We start from the raw sequence: 20127 nt of genomic DNA on the forward strand, positions 1-20127 counted from the left end.
GACCCATCCCATGGATGGCAGCCAAAAAGATGTACTCAGCCCAACTAAAACGGCTGACATTGGCATTACAGTCTGATCTCATGGGGATTAAGCTTCGCCGGCATCGGGTGCGGGTCTCATTAATTTGGGAGCCAGTCAACATTGACCTCATGGGGAGTATCAATGTGAGCCTGCTTAGGCAACATTGAGCTTCTGAAATATTGGCCGAAATATAATTAAAGGTCCTCTGACCACAAATAAAAAACCAACCCTCCGGTAACAAGATGTGCCCGTAATTGCTGGACACATTTTGAAAGCGCGTACAGTTCCATCCCGGGGTACCCACCCGCAAACATCCTTTTGGGGGCTTGTGACGTGTGCAATTAACCATCCGTACACAGGTCAAATTGGCGTGATTGGCTACCCATGGGGTAAAAAGGGACAAGGCACTCGCGGATTTCACATAAGTGGCCTGACCCCATAGGCTCATAGAAGAATATAAATCTCGGTGGCATTCATAAAATTTAACATCCCCAATGCATTTGCAGCATCGCCTGGTGCCTTACATACTGGGACCAGGCAGGTGCCCAACAGGCCATGCATCTCAGGGGCCTGCTGTAAACAAAAGGAAAATTGATTGGCAAGGACCGCAAATCAAGCCCATATATTATAACGCATGCGGCTATACAATTCGGGTTCGGCCCTAGCCGGTAACACACAAAAACAACACAACAATATGGTAAAAGAATTAGCAATCAAACAGGCAAAGATAGCAGCAGTATACTTTCGGGGGTAGGCTCGGCCTTGTTATTCTCCAGCGTTTGCTGAGCCTGCTGCGCCAGTCGCTTCACCTGCCCCCAGGTAACCCTCGGTGCCGTCTTTGTGGCTTGGCACGCTTGAAAGGTCTCGGTTAGGTTCAGATTGAAGTTGGGTATTGGGTTCTTGAGGCTTTGATGCCACGTCATCGTGCCACGGTCGCACGTTTTTGGCAGGGACCCACAACGGACCTGTGGGAGTAAGCACAGCGGCATGCCCCCGTCCCCAGATTCTCAATGGAACGGGGCTATACCAATTAGGGTCCGGGCTCTGCCTATATTTGGCAGATGGGCATGGGAGCGGAATTTTCATCTTAAAATATCGTTCAGTGGCTGTAAAATTCTGAAAGGCATTTAAAATATGTAGGGTAAACAGTACTATCGCTAATTAATTTTGCTTGGCTCCCATGGTTGGCCCATCATCCCCCACTGTTTTGTTTTGCTTGTTCAGGTACTCTTTAAGTGTACGATTGGTTCGTTCCACAATGGCTTGACCAGTGGAATTGTACGGAATACCAAAGAAGTGGTTAATTTGCCACTGCGTGCAAAAATCCGCAAACCTGTGAGAAATGTAGGCGGGGCCGTTATCGGTTTTTATCTGTCGGGGGCGGCCCATAACGGCCACTGCAGCAAGAACATGATTAATTACATGTTTGGCCTGTTTTCCCCGTTGGGGGGTGTCCCAAATATAATGAGAAAAGGTATTAATGGTAACATGTAAATATTTTCAAGGAGAAAAAAGGGGATAAAGCGTGATATCCATTTGCCAGATTTGGTTGGATTGAAGGCCGCGGGGATTAACACCCAGTTCGGGGCAATGATGAAGACTTGCACAATGATTACGGGTTTAAACAATACATTGGGCTTGAATTAGGGGGATCATAAAATGCTTCACTAAAAATTTAGCATTTTGATGAAAAAATGCATGACTATCAATGGGATCCGAAAAGAACAGAATGAGTTAACTGAAAAGGTTAAAGAAAAAAAAACGCTGGCCAGTCAAGGACACCGCTTGCAACTGAAACTTGGCAGACAGCCAAGAGAAAGGGGGGCTTGGCTGGGCCCAAAAGCTATGAGAGCTGCAAAACTCGGCCAGGCACTAACGGAATGTGTTAGCCAAAAAGGGAAGGATCACCATCTGGGCCCAGGAGTCCCCTTGGTGCAACTGTTTTGGCATAAGAGCCCAATTTTAAACATAAATACTTCCCATATAATCACTATCCATTACCCCGGGGACTATCTGAATGCCATATTATCCGGCATGGGAACGAGGGAGGATTAGCCCCATCGTGCCCGGGGGCAGGGGTCCAGAAAATTGGGTAGGAATCGCCACCACCTCCCCGGGGAAAGTGAGCTCCCTATCTTTGGAACAAAAAGGGATTGTAAAAAAACAATCTTTAAGATCTATTATCCTAAGCTAATAATCATATGGGATAAAATTGGGATTTGGGGTTCCACACTGCAGGGGTCCCATGGATTAAATGCACGCATTAATCGCTCTAAAATCATGGAGCATTCGCCATTTACTAGATTTTTTCTTTACAACAAAAACTGGCGAATTCCAGGGGCTAGTGGATTTTTCCACATGGCCCGCCTGGTATTGTTCCTCACATAAGTGATACAATGCAAAAAACTTCTCCTGGGGCAGTGGCCACTATTCCACCCACACAGGGGTACTGGTTAGCCATACAAGGGGAAGGGCAGTAAACTCAGTCATGAATGGTAAAATGGGAACAAAATGAATTAACTGAAAAAGGCTGAAGATAAAACACTGGCCTCAATCAAAAACACCACTAGCTACTAAAACTTGGCGAACAGCCAAGAAAAAAGGGGGGCCTAACTACACCCAAGCAAAAGCGGCAAAACTTGGTCAGGCACTAACAGCACTGGCCTCAATCATAAATGGTAAGATGTGATCCAAATTTGCTTAACAAATCTCTTCCCCATAGGGATACAGCAATATCCATAATATAGGGCTTAAGGAGAATCTCCTTTCCCCCTTCTCGCGGAGTTATAGCAATCCATCGGGTGCTTTGTTGAGCAGCCTGCAATCCGCCCACTCCCCAAATGGCTGGCACTTAGGATTTGTCCCAGGTGGACGGCTACTGCCGAGCGGAGATGACTGTAACGTCAGCTCCAGTATCCACCAGTCCCTCAAGGGGGATACCGATAAGCGAGCTTCCTCATTAATTCCCTCTGGGCATCAGAATCATCTACCTGCCTCTGAATAGCCTCCTGTAGTCTGTTAATAAATTCCACATACGACTCTTGAGGGCTCTGGCGGGTGGCGGTAAAGGACCGGGGGGGTTTCCCCGTCACCGGTACTTTAAACAGGGCCTTTAAAACACAACGCCCCACAACTTGAAGCGTTGCGAGAGGGATATTCGCAGCCTGCTCCCATATGCTGGCAAACGGTCCCGCTTCATACAGCTGCTTGGGAGTATAGGTCCCCCCCGAAGCCCGCCCCTGTTGTAATGCTTCCTGTTGAAATTCACTATCCCGAATAACATACTGTGCGGGGCTTAAAAGCATCCTACAAGGATCTTTCCAATCTTGGGGGAGCATGCTATACCCATTAGCAATCCCTTCTGACATGCCTCGGGTAAAGGTGGATTTCAATCCAGACTCAGTAACCGCTCGTCTCGCCTCTCGGAGAACGGGATAGGGGAGGGCTGTGATCTCCCCTTCAGTCACCCCCTCTGCGTTGCCAGGGCGATGTGTCACTGGGAACGCAGCCAATAACTCCCTTATCTCCTCAGAGCTCAATCCTCCCTCCGCGTTTTCCCTCTGTAACATTGCCTGAAAAGGGGACAGCCGAAAATTCGGCTGTGAAGAGCCATCCGTACCCGGACATGCATCATGGCATTCGGGTACCGCCTCAGGCGGCTTAGGGGGCAAGATCCGAGGGTAAGGAGGGGGGGCCGAAGGCGCGGGGGTGAGAAGGATAGCCCTGGAAGACGCTCCAACCCTGATTGTTTCCAGAGCCTCTGTACATCGCTGCCAAAGCAGGAGCCACTGCACCGCGGCTCTAGGTTCCGCGTGCAGTGTCGCCCCTATCGTTATCCAATCATCTACCGACAGTGACCCGTGATCCGGGTACCAAGGACATTGGCGATTGATTACAGCAAGTAGCCGTTCTAACTGACCCAGGGAGGCTGGCCTGCCAGCCTGTTGCATGATAACCTGCAGCTCTTTCGCATGAACTTTCTGCCGAGCTGACAGTTTCCCCCCCATACTCATGAAACGGGGCTATTCAGCGAGGGTCGATGCATCGAAGGCTATTCCAGCCGGTGAGCAGGGGGAATCACGTCGGGGTCACCAGATGTAGCAATGAATGAAGCCAAGTCCGTCAGTCTGTTCCCGTGGAGCGCCCAAGTGGGGGTTTTCCACATCTATTTATTATCATGGTTACATAAATCATTCTATTATGCGCATGTGCTAACATAATCCAACTTCTCGCCCCCTCTCCTGATTGGTGCTTTATGCACTGCGTACTCCAGTGGTATGCACCTGGTCGGCGCTTAATCAGTGTGTCTCCTGACCGGAAGTGTGGGGGGGTGGGAACCACTTCAGCCGCTCTAAATCCGGGGGCGGTTTTCCAACCCCCTTAGTGCTTGAGAAGTGTAACATTCCTACAGGTTAAAACACAAGAACTGTTGGAATCTCAGGCAGTTAGACAGCTAATTAAGGAGGCTGCTGACAATCGGGAAAGGCCTGCCTCCCATGTGGAGTGTCAACACCACATCAAATAACTGCAAAACCAGCTGCAGTTAGCAGAAGGGTTAATTAAGTCAGTTGATAAGAACAGACTTAAAAATTTTATTAAGATGATGTTTTAAAAAAGTGGACGTAGAGTTTAAGCATAGAAGTTTCTAGTTATCAGGGAATTACGTACAGATTATCAAAGGGTGCGAAGCTCAGTTTAAAATTGGATGGCATAAGGCAGTGTTTCCCAAACTTGGGACGCCGCTTGTGTAGGGAAAGCCCCGGCGGGCCGGGCCGGTTTACCTGCCGCATTCTCAGGTCCGGCCGATCGCAGCTCCCACTGGCTGCAGTTCGCCGCTCCAGGCCAATGGGAGCTGCTGGAAGCGGTGTGGGTCGAGGGACGTACTGGCTGCCGCTTCCAGCAGCTCCCATTGGCCTGGAGCAGCGAACCGCGGACAGTGGGAGCCGTGATCAGCCGGACCTGCGGACGCAGCAGATAAACAAACCGGCCCGGCCCACCAGGGGCTTTCCCTACACAGGCGGTGTCCCAAGTTTGGGAAACACTGGCGTAAGGAATACATAATCTGCAATATCCCCGATTGGGGGTAAAAGGTTGACGGGTCAAAGTACAGACATTGAGATATGAGGGTATGTTGTCCATATAATGGCTATGTTCAGGTGTGGAGTATAATGAGTGGATACGATGATGAGGATGGATTGACCCTCATTTGGTGAGATTTAACAGTCAGTGAGTTTATGGTTCCAGTTCATATGGATGTGGGAGCTTGCGGAGGAGGCAGAAGTGGAGGTGAGTTGGAGCAGGGGGGGTGGGGCCATGGGGTGCTACCAACGGACAGTCTTTCGGTCCCTTTCTAGTAGTTGATGCATGATGTCTCTTCGGCTCATGTCTCCTGATACTGTCGGTGGCCGGTGATGTGTTTGATGTAGATGTCTCTGGACCACTGGGTGGTGTCTGAGACCATGAGACGCTGCATGAGCCATGCGTAGCAGCAACCAATCCCGCAGGTCCATAGCACACACTCGTTGCCCCCTGGCTGCCTTAACAATGGATTGGTGTGAGGAACATCCACCAGAAAATTGGTGTGGGAAAAAGCAGCTACCCTCCGCACCTACAAGCTGGGAGGAGGTGGAAGCTGCACAGAAAGGATGCCTGTTGGCTCCTGTGGTGACCACAGTTACCCAATTTGAAAACACTGGGCAACCCCCCTTGGGAAAACATGGAAGTAAAGCTCTTCCACGAGAGCAAGCTAGAGCCATGGGAAAGCACATGGGCCTTTGTAACTGAGATATGGTGCTGAACTGGCTAGCCAAATGATCTGTTACACCACATTTGACTCAAGATGATGTAATAGGTATACTGAGGGAATGTCTGTCTAAAGATGATTTTGCAACTCTTCCTTATAATGTACTAATTTTATGCAAATTAGGAATATCTAATATTTATTCATGTGTATTTCCATTGTTTTATCAACATGATAATGTAATGGGCTCGGCCTAGTCAGAAAAGCAGAGTGTTGATGAAAGGCCAGAAAAATATTTTCTGAGGAAAAAATTGTCATTCTGGTTGGCTAGACTAGGGGTGAACCCATAGGTGCCAACTCCTTGGGTGCTCCGGGGCTGGAGCACCCACAGAGAAAAATTAGTGGGTGCTGAGCACCCACCAGCAGCTCCCCATGGCCCCACCCCCCCCTGCTCCAACTCACCTCCACTTCTGCCTCCCCCCCCAGTGCTTGCCTGTTTTGCGGGGCAGGGAGGGAGGGGGGAGAGGCGGGGCTGGGATTTGGGGCAGGGATCCAACAGGGGCGAGGAGGGGCAGAGTTGGGGCTGGGATTTGGGGCAGGGGCTGCAATGGGGGCAGGGAAAGGGAGTGGAGTCGGGGCAGGGGCAGGGCCAGCGGCACGAGCACCCGCTGGCGCCGGAGAAAGTTGGTGCCTCTGGGCGAACCAAAATCACTTACGAGGGACCCGTTAGGAGAACGTTAGGGGCCGGGCTGGGCTCCCCGCGTGCCGCGGGGCCAGGCGGGCGCTAAGCACCTGGGGCCTGTTTCCAACCGCCAGTGACCGGCTCGGGCAGGACCAGGGGTTCATCGCACCGCCGGCTTCACTGGCCCGGCCCCTCCCCCCGCGCGCGCCTTGCCGCGCGCTCCGGCGGGCGCTGTTCCCCCGCCCCGCTCGGACTGTTACAGGGGGCGGCGGCGGCACCACAGCCCCCACACGGCGCGAGCAGGGGAGGGTGTTGGGTGGAGGGGCGACAGCGCGCGCGCGCATACAGCGCACTGCGGCGGGGGGTGGGTCCCCGCGTTCCCCCTCAGAGATTCGCCGGGGGAGAGAGGGGGCGGGGTTTCGCTTAGACCCGCCCCCGTGGGGTGATGGGGGACGCGCCCCTCCGCGCGGTGGAATCCCGGGGGCGGAGCCAGGCCGCTCGCGATGCCAGTCAGTCACGTGATCCCGGCAGGGCGGCGGTAGAAGGGCAGGAAGCGGAAGTGAGGCAGCAGCAGCTTGCGGTCCCGTGACCGTTGCGGCGCTTGGTAGCTACAGCGAGCGAGCGAGCGAGCGGGGCTGAGCGGCGCGGCGCGCGGGGCGATGGCGGCGGGGTATCAGTATCGGCCCGGCCCGGCGGGCGGTGGCCCGGGAATGCAGGAGCCCAACTTCCTGTGGAGCGTGTTCCAGAGGTGAGAGCCCCGGGGCCGCCGAGTTACCCCCCGCCGAGATCCGGTGTCGGGCCCCGATCCCCTGCGGCGGCCGCGCCCGGGCCGGGCTGGCGTCCTGGAGCCCCACCCGGCCGCGTCTCGCCGCCGCCGCCGCCGCCCCTCTCTCCGCAGAGGCCGCGTCCGGCCCGGCGCAGCAGCAGCACCGCGATCGCTGGGTCCGTTCCTCCAGCCCCGCCCCGTCCCGCCCCGGGGGGGAGGCGGCTCCACCTGTGGCCGCGCGGGAATAGCCACCGCCAGGACTGAGCCCGCCCCAGCCTGTCCGCGCCGGGCCCGTCCGGTCTAGCCGCACTGGCCGGGTTGAGGGGCCGTGCAGCGGCTGTGGGCAGCCAGGCCCTGAAGTGCGGCCCCTCCCATGTCAGCAGTGAGGGTGGGCGGTGTGTGAAGCGCCGCCTGAGCCGCGGGCGGCTGAGCACGTACTGGGCGTAGCGCTACTTGCAGCTCCCGGGGATACTGCGGGACAAACGGGATTTGGGGGCAGGGAAAGCAACCCTGAAACAGACTGTAGGGTCCCCCACTCTCGCTGGAGCGCGTGATGAGCATCCTGCATTGTGCTCTAAGACATCTCCCATATAGGCATTACTAGCTCAGACTTCAAGTGGTTTATGCCCAAACCTATGATTAGGGGATTATCACGTATTGATTATTTTTCCTCCAAAGGTTACTCTCAGTACTTGCAGTGCTCTACCTGCTTGGTTTTAATAATATGGGTTTCTTTCATCTATCTATTTCGTGGCTTTTCTTTTACATTAGTTCAGTGTTCATTGCACAGGTTTTTGCACTCCATTTTAAATATTGTATTGTTGAGTTGATTGTCTTCTGTGGCATATACCCAAACTATGTTTGCTTTTTTCAGTGGCTTACCAGTGTCTTTGACTATTCATTCATAACTATACCTATATTCATTTCTATTCCTGATTATTCTTCCTATTCCTGTGGCCCTTGATACTTTTTATCACCAGTTTAAATCTTTATATTTGTGATACCCTTAAATAGTTACATAATAAGCTTTGTAATGAATGGGTTTATAGAAGACAAGATTTCTTATTTTAGCAGGCAAGATAAGAAAACAACTTTTAGGCCCCAATTCTACAAATACTTAAATATGTTTAATTTTATTACCGTGAGTGGGACTGTTCATACCAGTCAAGTTAAGCATGTGCGTAAGGCCTTGTCTACACTTCAGAGTTTTGTTGAGCAAGTTATGCTGACGATCAAAGAGCGGTATAATTACGTTGTTTGTGCATGTTCACATGACACTCCTTCAGTTGGTGGAGCGTATTCACAGTTATGCTCTATCATCAACAGTGAGTGTAGTGCACTGTGGGTAGCTATCCCACTGTGATGTAATGAGAGATTCGATCATTAGAAACATAGATAGCTCGGTATGTGATGACCTGGAGAACCGTATGGTGACTTGCCTGCCTGGTGTGAAGGTTGCAGATCTCTCAAGGCATCTAGATAGACTTATGTGTAGTGCTGGGAAGGAGCCGGTAGTCATGATACATGTAGGTACCAATGACCTAGGCAAGGGTAGGAGAGATGTCCAGGAGGCCGAATTTAGGCTGCTAGGAAGTCCAGTATCTCTATGGTCGCATTCTCAGAAATGCTTCTGGTTCCACGCGCAGGGCTAGGTAAGCAGGCAGAGCTTCAGAGTCTCAATGCGTGGATGAGATGATGGTGTAGGGAGGAGGGGTTTAGATTTATGAGTAACTGGGGAAACTTTTGGGATAGGGGAGCCTATACAGGAAGGATGGGCTCCACCCCTAAACCATAGTGGATCCAGACTGCTGGCATTTAACATTAAAAAGGTTGCAGAGTAGTTTTTAAACTAAGAGACGGGGGAAAGCCGATTGCTGCAGACGAGCATGTGGATCGGACAGAGACTTCTTAGAGGAGAGTCTATTGATAGAAATTCTCTAGGTTTTAGTCAGGAGGAGAGGATGGAAGAGGATAACGTATAGGCCAGATCAGATGAAAAACATTTTCATAAAAAAGAATCTGACTCATCAGAAAAGGGCAGACAAACAGTGATAAGTTTTTAAAGTGCTTGTACACAAATGCTAGAAGTCTAAATAATAAGATGGGTGAACCAGAGAGCCTTGTGTTAAAGGAGGATATTGATATAATAGGCACCTCAGAAACCTGGTGGAGTGGGGAGTATCAATGGGACACAATCATTCCGGGGTACTAAATATATCATAAGTTCAGAACAGGAGGCGTGGGGGTTAGGGTTTTTGTTTGTCATCCGAGGATTGGAGCACCTCTCGAAACATGTCCTCCTTGCTCTTCCTCGGTCATTTCCTTATCTGGTGGAGGGATTCTGAAGGCCACACCCGCAGAAGTGCAAGAAACAATAAACAGAAGCATGATTGTTAGTGCACTCACGGCGTTGAATCATGCTAGTAAAATACACATCTTTTTACATACAAATCTGTTTCTCACTGTCTCTTGGCAAGCACAAGGCTCAGCAAATGCCTTAAATATGATTAGTTCAGGCCAGGGGGAAAGAGGCTCAAGATAGGGCAAAGGGTTTAGATGGTTTTTTTAAGGGGTTTGCTGTAGGTGATCAGACACACAATTGTAAATTCTGCCACTGCTTTCAACAGGCGGGGGTCATTGTATCCGATATCTCACTCCTGAGGGTAAGCAAGGATGAGAGGGTGCATATCTTGGATGCATGCGGCTTCAGACTGGTTCCCTAGACTGCTCACATGTGTGCTGCTTTGGTCCCTGCACAAGTGATTACCGATTGGTGCAGGAAAGTTTCCTACAATGGGGGAAGGAACAAAGCAGCTCTGTCAAGGAACCTTCAGCAGAGGATTGGCGAGTACTTCCAGGAAAGTTTCCTAGAGATCTCTATGGAGGATTCCTGTGAAATCTTATTGTGCATCAACACACTGTTCTGCAGCACTGCTTAGCTGCACAGGGGAATGTGAAGCACACGCAAAAACTGCTAGTTGTGTACATTTCTATCCCTTCACCCATTTCTAGAATATAACAAAGCAAAGGACAGCTCTACCTGAGCAGCATCAACTCAAAAAGATGGCTTACCAGAGCTCCCTTCTCCTTATCATGTGCTCTAGAGACAGTGTTGGGACTGGCTTGAATCCTCTGGGGTCAAGATGAGGTCCTGGACAGCCTTTTCCCATCTCGTCCTCTAACTCAACCTCCTCGGGGTTGATTCCACTGTCTCTAGCCCCGCTGAATTGGGTCACAGTGGAGGATGGTGTTCAGCTCCTTATAGAAGTAGCAGGTCTTTGGCGCAGCACCAGAGCGACTCTTTGCCTCTCTTGCCTCCTGGTATGCCTGCTTCAGCTCCTTGATGTTTGCTGGGGTGGAGCTGGGACTGCACAGTCTCCCCTCCGCATATACTCAGCAGATCCAGTGTGCTTCAAGCGGGAGAACATTTGGTTCATGGAGCCGCCATGGTCAGATGGGAAGATGTGATATGAGCTCTCTACGCCGAGCAAACAGAAGAATTTTAAAAATTCCTGTGCCTTTAAAGGGAGAAGGGCGAATGCCTGTGTACCTGATTGCAAGGCAGCGGAGTTTGAACTACTGATCAGAGCAGCCAGGATGGGCATTTTGGGACACATCCTGGAGGTCATTTATAGCGATATAACCAACCACAGTGTCCACGCTGACACTTTGTCGATATAACTTCACTGTAAAAAGCTCTACACTTCTCATCAAGGTGGTTTTATTTCGCTAACAAAGCAGGAGATTTTTGTTGGTGGAAGGAGCATTGGAGTGTGTACACCTCCACAGTTTGTCAACGAAACCTGACTTCTGTCAACAAAACTCTAGTGTAGACAAGGCCTAAGTTTTTGCTGGACCTAAACTTTAATTAGTATCAATTGTCTCCTTTTTTTTTAAATTTTTTCTGATTAAAAGAATAGTTTTCAAACTATTACTGAAATTCTCTCATTTGAAACAGTTTTCTTAAGTTACACATTTTAAAGTGAAATCTTTAAAATTTGTGTTTGTTTGCAGGGTTGATAAAGACAGGAGTGGAGTAATATCTGACAGTGAACTTCAGCAGGCATTATCCAATGGTAAGTGTGACTCAGCCAAAAAAAAAAAAGCTGCTTATATGTTTAGCATATGCATTTCTTATTCCCCCTTTTGGTTACATGAGATAGATCTCTTCTAAGAAGTACAAAGGAAACTAAAAATCTGAACATATAATAGGGAGCAATTCTGCAGTGGAAGATGGAGAGAGAAGTGAATAAAAAAGGGAGCAAAACAATAATCAGAGACAAATGAGATGTATAATTCATAGCTCCAGGAAGTTTCCTTTTTTCAGACCTTAAAGAGAGAAAAAAATCCAGTTCAAATGTTCTCTGTTAGGTTTTTGATGTGTTTTAATAGCACAAGCTCCGCTCCTGTTGTTTCTCTGCATGGGGATTTTTTTTCTAGAGAGAAAAAGCATAAGTATAGCATCCTCCAGCTGTCTTTGTGTTCACAGGAATTAAGGTGTTGTTATCCATATTACTCACTCGTCGCTTCTGAATGTGCCCTTCATTATTTTAACTAGGACCAATGTATAGTCCAGGAAAATTGTACAGGAGCACTTCGAACCTGTCTTGCTGCACATGTAATCTTTGTTGCATACCATGGTGCAGGAAATTAGGATGGTAAGAGGTCTAATGGTTAGTGATGGTTTTAATAGAGAGAGAAATAACCGGATGTTACAGAAGGAAGGAGGAGGTGGTAAAGTGTTCTCATTAGTGCTTCACAAAGCCATTTATTTAGTCTGTCAGGGCTTCATGAGATAAGGTCGGTGAGGCAATATCTTTTATTGGACGAACTTCTGCTGGTGAGAGACAAGCTTTCGAGCCACACTGAGCTCTTCCAGTCCCATTGTAGTATTTCAAGTGTAGACAAGCCTTAGTTACAGTTGGCTATGAGGTGCTGCTCATACATCTTTGATGTCCTAACTGCAGTTGGCAGAGTTTTCTGGTAATTTCATGCCTTTTTCTGGAACATCTAAGAGGCTCATGTTGGGTAGCTGTTTGTTGTATCCCCATTTTCTTTCATGTGGGAAAGTTGCAAAGTTTAATTCTGTCACCCTTCCTGCACAAGGGATCTGTGGTGAAGGTGAGGCCAGGTGACATTTGGGCTGCAGTGCTACCAGGAACAAAATAAAATTTTTATTACTAATCATCTGACTTGGAATATACCTAGGAAACAAAACTTACTATGGAGTACAAAATGCCATTATTTTATAAGTCTTCTGACTAATAGCAAAAATAAATTAGTTGTTTACCTGGTATAATAAGATCTACTCACTGTATCACCTATTCTTTTTCCCATAGCTAGAACAGCCTGCTTGAAAGGATGAAACTTTAAAATTGTGGCAAAAATAGAGAAACCGCGACCCAAATTTCTTCAGTTTTTGTTCACAATTTGTTTACAATAGTTTTGGAAACCTGTCTTTGCCAGCTCTTTTACTTTAAATTCCTCAAATTAACCTTTTTTTCCCTGTGACCCACTTTTCAGTGTTGTTACACAAACAACTGCTAAAATTTCTGTCTTTCTTCCCTGCTTGTTTACAGTATTGGTTAGCAGTTTGAACATTTGATATAGTTATATGAGAAATCACCACTTAGGAATTCAACACTGAGCTAGATAGTTTATATAAATGCATTAACAGATATCTTGCCCACATTCCATAAGTTTCTGTATTCTAACAAACTAAGCACCCCTAACCAGTCTCAATTACACCTACGCCCTTCTTCCAGGATATAATGGCAGTTGATTCCACACAAGCTCCTTCTCTCTTTCCATTCATCAGTGATTCCACTCATTCTTCTCTAGGCTTCCAGATGGTTGTATATAAATTTACTGTAGTTTCTAATGTGCATAGTAAGAACATAGATGTTCTTATCACATCCCTTTTTAACTTTTGTAAAGGAGAAATATTCTAAAGATTGACAGATACTAGAAACATCAAGATCCAGACTCTCTTAGTGAAATGCCTGCAAGCTGCTTGGAAGCTTTTAAAAAAAAACAAACAACTCTCCATATTAGAGGCTCAAACTATATGTATACCCCCCAATTAAAAACAGAAGATAAAAAAAAAAATGCCACCATGGCTAAACAACATTGTAAAAGGTGGTTAGAGACAAAGACATCTTTCAAAAATTGGAGGTTAAATCCTACTGAGGAAAATAGAAAGAAACATAAATTCTCGCAAGTCAAGTGTAAAAGTATCATTAGGCAGGCCAAAAAAGAAGTTGAAGAGCAATTAGAAAATGACACAAATTAACAGCAAAAAATTTAAGTGCACCAAAAACAGAGAGTCTGCCAAACAATCACTGGGACCATTGGACAGCCTTGGTGTTAAAGGAGCACTTAAGGAAGGACCAGGGCATTGCAGAGAAGCTAATTGAATTATTTGCATCAATCTTCGCTGCAGAGATGAGGGAAATTCCTACATCTGAACCAATTATTTTTTTAGGTGATCAATCTGGCACAGTTCTTCAGATCTAGGTGTCAATAGAGGAGGCGGGGGGGGGGGAATGGTTAAATTAAACAGCAGTGACTCCACAAGACAGAATGGTTTTCACCCAAGAATTCTGAAGGAACTCAAATATGAAATTGCTGAACCACTAACTGTGTTATGTAACCTATCATTTAAATCAGCTTCTGTACCAGATGACTGGAGGATAGCTAATATGATACCAATTTTTTAAAGTCTCCTGTGGTGATCCCGGCAATTACAGGCCGGTAAGCCTGACTTCAGTACCAGGCAAATTTGTTGAAACTATAGTAAAGAACAAAGTTACCAGACACCTAGACAAACATGATATATTGGGGAAGAGTCAACATGGCTTTTGTAAAGGGAAATCATGCCTCCCCAATCTAAAGCCGCGCACAAGCGACCAGGGAGCTTTGCGAACAGGGGCTGCTAACAGGGAGTTTCGCAAGGGAGTTTAGAAGGGAAGTGGGAAGGGAGTGGGAGCCCCTCGCCAGCCCTAACCCCTTCCCCGTGGCCCCCCCCTAAAACCTGTAAACAGAACCACATTCCAAAACTACTTTCCGTAAACCACCCTTTCACTAACTAGGAGACAATGCAGGCAGAAGCCCAGCAGCAGAGTGGGGGCTATCCAGTTTATTGCGCTGACTGTCGCATGTATGATTACTTGCCCTGTGGGCAGGTGGAGTATGTGTGCAGTCAGTGCAAGGAGCTCCTGGCCCTCAGAGACCATGTACGGACTTTGGAGGCCAGGGTGGCGGAACTGGAGGAGCTGAGAGAGGCAGAGAGGTATGTCGATGAGGCTTTCCGGGACACTGTAGAATTGTCCCACCTCCGCTTAGACAGCTCCTGTGCTGTTGAGGAGGAAGAAGGGCCCAGGGAAGTAGAGCAGTCAATGGGAGCAGAGGGAAACCTTCCCGTAGTTGGGACCCTCCTTCCAGATGGTGCTGGGGTTGCCTCTCGCACTGAGGTTGCCTCTCCGGGGGAGGGAACTCCAGTTTCTAGGAAAAGGCAGGTGTTAGTAATGGGAGATTCGATTATTAGAAATGTAGATAGCTGGGTCTGTGATGACCGGGAGAACCGTATGGTGGCTTGCCTGCCTGGTGCGAAGGTTGCGGATCTCTCGAGGCATCTAGATAGACTTATGTGTAGTGCTGGGGAGGAGCCGGTGGTCGTGGTACATGTAGGTACCAATGACATAGGGAAGGGTAGGAGAGATGTCCTGGAAGCCAAATTTAGGCTGCTAGGGAAGAGACTGAAATCCAGGACCTCTATGGTGGCATTTTCAGAAATGCTCCCAGTTCCACGCGCAGGGCCGGGTAGGCAGGCAGAGCTTCAGAGTCTCAATGCGTGGATGAGACGATGGTGTAGAGAGGAGGGGTTCACGTTCATTAGGAACTGGGGAAACTTCTGGGATGGGAGGAGCCTATACAGGAGAGATGGGCTCCACCTAAACCAAAGTGGAACCAGACTGCTGGTACTAAACATTAAAAAGGTTGTAGAGCAGTTTTTAAACTAGGAGATGGGGGGGAAAGCCGACTGCTGCAGAGGAGCGTGTGGATCGGACACAGACTTCTCTTAGGGGAGAGTCTGATGATAGAGAATCTCCAGGTTATAGTCAGGAGCAGAGGAATGAGAAATATAATGTAAGGGCCGGATCAGATGATAAACAGTCACATAAAGAATCTGGCACATCAGAAAAAGGCAGGCTAATAAACAGGGACGAGTTTTTAAAGTGCTTGTACACAAATGCCAGAAGTCTAAATAATAAGATGGGTGAACTAGAGTGCCTTGTGATAAAGGAGGATATAGATATAATAGGCATCACAGAAACCTGGTGGACTGAGACCAATCAATGGGACACAATCATTCCGGGGTACAAAATATATCGGAAGGACAGAACAGGCCGTGCAGGGGGAGGAGTGGCACTATATGTTAAAGAAAGTGTAGATTCAAATGAAGTAAAAATCTTAAGCGAATCCACAGGTTCCATAGAGTCTCTATGGATAGAAATTTCATGCTCTAGTAAAAATAGAACAGTAGGGATCTATTATCGACCACCTGACCAGGACAGTAATAGTGATGATGAAATGCTAAGGGAAATTAGAGAGGCTATCAAAATTAAGAACCCAATAATAGTGGGGGATTTCAATTTTCCCCATATTGACTGGGAACATTTCACTTCAGGACGAAATGCAGAGATAAAATTTCTCGATACTTTAAATGACTGCTTCATGGAGCAGCTGGTACGGGAACCCACAAGGGGAGAGGCAACTCTAGATTTAATCCTGAGTGGAGCGCAGGAGCTGGTCCAAGGGGTAACTATAGCAGGACCGCTTGGAAATAGTGACCATAATACAATAGCATTCAACATCCCTGTGGTGGGAAGAACATCTCAACTGCCCAACACTGTGGCTTTTAATTTCAAAAGGGGGAACTATACAAAAATGAGGGGGTTAGTTAGACAAAAGTTAAAAGGTACAGTGACTAAAGTGAAATCCCTGCAAGTTGCGTGGGCCCTTTTTAAAGACGCCATAATAGAGGCCCAACTTCAATGTATATCCCAAATTAAGAAAAACAGTAAAAGAACTAAAAAAGAGCCACCGTGGCTTAACAACCATGTAAAAGAAGCAGTGAGAGATAAAAAGACTTCCTTTAAAAAGTGGAAGTCAAATCCCAGTGAGGCAAATAGAAAGGAGCACAAACACTGCCAACTTAAGTGCAAGAGTGTAATAAGAAAAGCCAAAGAGGAGTTTGAAGAACGGCTAGCCAAAAACTCCAAAGGTAATAACAAAATGTTTTTTAAGTACATCAGAAGCAGGAAGCCTGCTAAACAACCAGTGGGGCCCCTTGATGATCAAAATACAAAAGGAGCGCTTAAAGATGATAAAGTCATTGCAGAGAAACTAAATGGATTTTTTGCTTCAGTCTTCACGGCTGAGGCTGTTAGGGAGATTCCCAAACCTGAGCTGGCTTTGTAGGTGACAAATCTGAGGAACTGTCACAGATTGAAGTGTCACTAGAGGAGGTTTTGGAATTAATTGATAAACTCAACATTAACAAGTCACCGGGACCAGATGGCATTCACCCAAGAGTTCTGAAAGAACTCAAATGTGAAGTTGCGGAACTATTAACCAAGGTTTGTAACCTGTCCTTTAAATCGGCTTCGGTACCCAATGACTGGAAGTTAGCTAATGTAACGCCAATATTTAAAAAGGGCTCTAGGGGTGATCCTGGCAATTACAGACCGGTAAGTCTAACATCGGTACCGGGCAAATTAGTTGAAACAATAGTAAAGAATAAAATTGTCAGACACATAGAAAAACATAAACTCTTGAGCAATAGTCAACATGGTTTCTGTAAAGGGAAATCGTGTCTTACTAATCTATTAGAGTTCTTTGAAGGGCTCAACAAACATGTGGACAAGGGGGATCTGGTGGACATAGTGTACTTAGATTTCCAGAAAGCCTTTGACAAGGTCCCTCGCCAAAGGCTCTTACGTAAATTAAGCTGTCATGGGATAAAAGGAAAGGTCCTTTCATGGATTGAGAACTGGTTAAAGGACAGGGAACAAAGGGTAGGAATTAATGGTAAATTCTCAGAATGGAGAGGGGTAACTAGTGGTGTTCCCCAAGGGTCAGTCCTAGGACCAATCCTATTCAATTTATTCATAAATGATCTGGAGAAAGGGGTAAACAGTGAGGTGGCCAAGTTTGCAGATGATACTAAACTACTCAAGATAGTTAAGACCAAAGCAGATTGTGAAGAACTTCAAAAAGATCTCACAAAACTAAGTGATTGGGCAACAAAATGGCAAATGAAATTTAATGTGGATAAATGTAAAGTAATGCACATTGGAAAAAATAACCCCAACTATACATACAATATGATGGGGGCTAATTTAGCTACAACGAGTCAGGAAAAAGATCTTGGAGTCATCATGGATAGTTCTCTGAAGATGTCCACGCAGTGTGCAGAGGCGGTCAAAAAAGCAAACAGGATGTTAGGAATCATTAAAAAGGGGATAGAGAATAAGACTGAGAATATATTATTGCCCTTATATAAATCCATAGTACGCCCACATCTCGAATACTGTGTACAGATGTGGTCTCCTCACCTCAAAAAAGATATTCTAGCACTAGAAAAGGTTCAGAAAAGAGCAACTAAAATGATTAGGGGTTTGGAGAGGGTCCCATATGAGGAAAGATTAAAGAGGCTAGGACTCTTCAGTTTGGAAAAGAGGAGACTAAGGGGGGACATGATAGAGGTATATAAAATCATGAGTGATGTTGAGAAAGTGGATAAGGAAAAGTTATTTACTTATTCCCATAATACAAGAACTAGGGGTCATCAAATGAAATTAATAGGCAGCAGGTTTAAAACAAATAAAAGGAAGTTCTTCACGCAGCCCACAGTCAACTTGTGGAACTCCTTACCTGAGGAGGTTGTGAAGGCTAGGACTATAACAATGTTTAAAAGGGGACTGGATAAATTCATGGTGGTTAAGTCCATAAATGGCTATTAGCCAGGATGGGTAAGAATGGTGTCCCTAGCCTCTGTTCGTCAGAGGATGGAGATGGATGGCAGGAGAGAGATCACTTGATCATTGCCTGTTAGGTTCACTCCCTCAGGGGCACCTGGCATTGGCCACTGTCGGTAGACAGATGCTGGGCTAGATGGACCTTTGGTCTGACCCGGTACGGCCTTTCTTATGTAGATTTCTTTGATGGGCAATGGTGGTCCAGTGGATATAATGTATTTGGACTTTCAGAAAGTCTTTTACAAGGTCCCTCACCAAAGGCCTTAAGCAAAGTAAGCAGTCATGGGCTAAGAGGGAAGGTCCTCTTATGGATCAGGATCAATAATTTGTTAAAAGGGAGAAAACAAAGGATAGTAATAAATGGTCAGTTTTCAGAATGGAGAGAGGTAAATAGTGGTGTACCCCCCAGAATCTGTACTGGGACAGTGCTGTTCAATATATTCATCAAAGATCTGGAAAAGGGGGTAAACAGTGAGGTGGAAAAATTTGCAGATGATATAAGATTACTCAAGATAGTTAACTCCAAAGCAGAATGAAAAGAGTTACAAAGGGATCTCACAAAAGTGGGTGACTGGGCAACAAAATGGCAGATGAAATTTGATGTTGATAAATGCAAAGTAATGAACATTGGAAAACATAATCCCAACTATCCATACAAAATGATGGCATCTAAATTAGCTGTTACCGCTCAAGAAAGAGATCTTGGAGTCATGTGTAGATCTCTGAAAACATCTGCTCAATGTGTAACTGCAGTCAAAAAAGCTAACAGAATGTTAGGAAAGGGATAGATAAATAAGATGGAAAGTATCATAATGCGACTTTACATATCCATGGTACACCCACGAGTACTGCATGCAGTTCTGGTCGTCCCATCTCAAAAAGGATATGTTAGAATTGGGAAACTTTCAGAGAAGGTCAACAAAATGATTATGGGTATAGAACAGCTTCCATATGAGGAGAGATTAAAAAGACTGGGACTGTTCATCTAGGTTCAAAAAAGAATTAGATCTATCCTCTATTAACTTATCCATCAATGGCTATTAGCTAAGATGGTCCCTGGCTCTCAGTGTTCCTAAACCTCTGACTGCTGGGAGTTGATGACAGGGGATGTATCACTTGATAAATTGCCCTGTTCTGTTCATGTCCTCTGAAGCATCGGGCACCAACTACTGTCAAAAGGTAGGCTCTGGGGCTAGATGGACCGTTGGTCTGACCCTGTATGGCCATTCTTATGTTCTTATGAATGGCTGTTAGGATTATGTAAATCACAGTGATGAGTTCAAGAAAAAGAACCAGACAAAAAAACTACTGGGTTATTTTTCTTGGGGGAGTTGTTTTCACCACCCTGCTTCTTTTGAACAGCAGTAACAACCATTGGTGCTGTCTGCAGAGTCGGATGTCAGCATGGAATTGGTTCATGTTTGGAAGGTCATCCTCATAACTGAGTATATCACTGGCAATGAATGAAAACAGGCCACAAAGCATATTGAAAATCTAAATTCTACAAAAATAATGGCTTAGGACTCTGCTGTCCATGGAAGTCTCCTATTTGCTGGCAGTACATAAGCTTTTCACTGTCACAGTCTCACCAGGGTGATGCTCTGGAACTACTCCATATGAAGCCAGCCAGGACTCTAGAGTAGCATGCCTCCTTTCTCTGAGCATACTGTTGCCAGAGCAAGAAGCTTACACAGCTGGGCCTGACCTTGGAACATACAGCATCCCCTTCCACACCATGCGCTTCCTGCAGCAAGTCCACCCGGGCGGGGCTCCTGGGGAAGCCAGAGAGCCCTGCACCCCAGCTCCAGTGACTCTCAGCTAGCATGTATAACAGAAATTAGTGACTTTCAGCCAAGTCCATCTTGGAATCCCCTCT

At 46.8% G+C, this 20127-nt stretch overlaps 1 protein-coding gene across 2 annotated transcripts in view; it reads left to right on the plus strand.

The window, feature by feature from the left end:
• Positions 1 to 6932: 6932 nt before the first annotated feature.
• The window catches only part of PDCD6 (programmed cell death 6), a 28466-nt gene continuing 15271 nt past the window's right edge, over positions 6933 to 20127 (plus strand). Inside the window, exons 1-2 of one of the 2 annotated variants that reach the window (XM_045006817.1) lie at positions 6933 to 7191; positions 11224 to 11285. In XM_045006817.1, coding sequence (XP_044862752.1) covers positions 7103 to 7191; positions 11224 to 11285 — 151 coding nt within the window. In that variant the 5' untranslated portion in view covers positions 6933 to 7102. The remainder of the gene's footprint in view (positions 7192 to 11223; positions 11286 to 20127) is intronic. The other variant, XM_045006819.1, reaches the window with a different exon arrangement.

The sequence above is a fragment of the Mauremys mutica genome, chromosome 2 (assembly GCF_020497125.1).
Source record: "Mauremys mutica isolate MM-2020 ecotype Southern chromosome 2, ASM2049712v1, whole genome shotgun sequence".
Classification (NCBI taxonomy): domain Eukaryota; kingdom Metazoa; phylum Chordata; order Testudines; family Geoemydidae; genus Mauremys; species Mauremys mutica.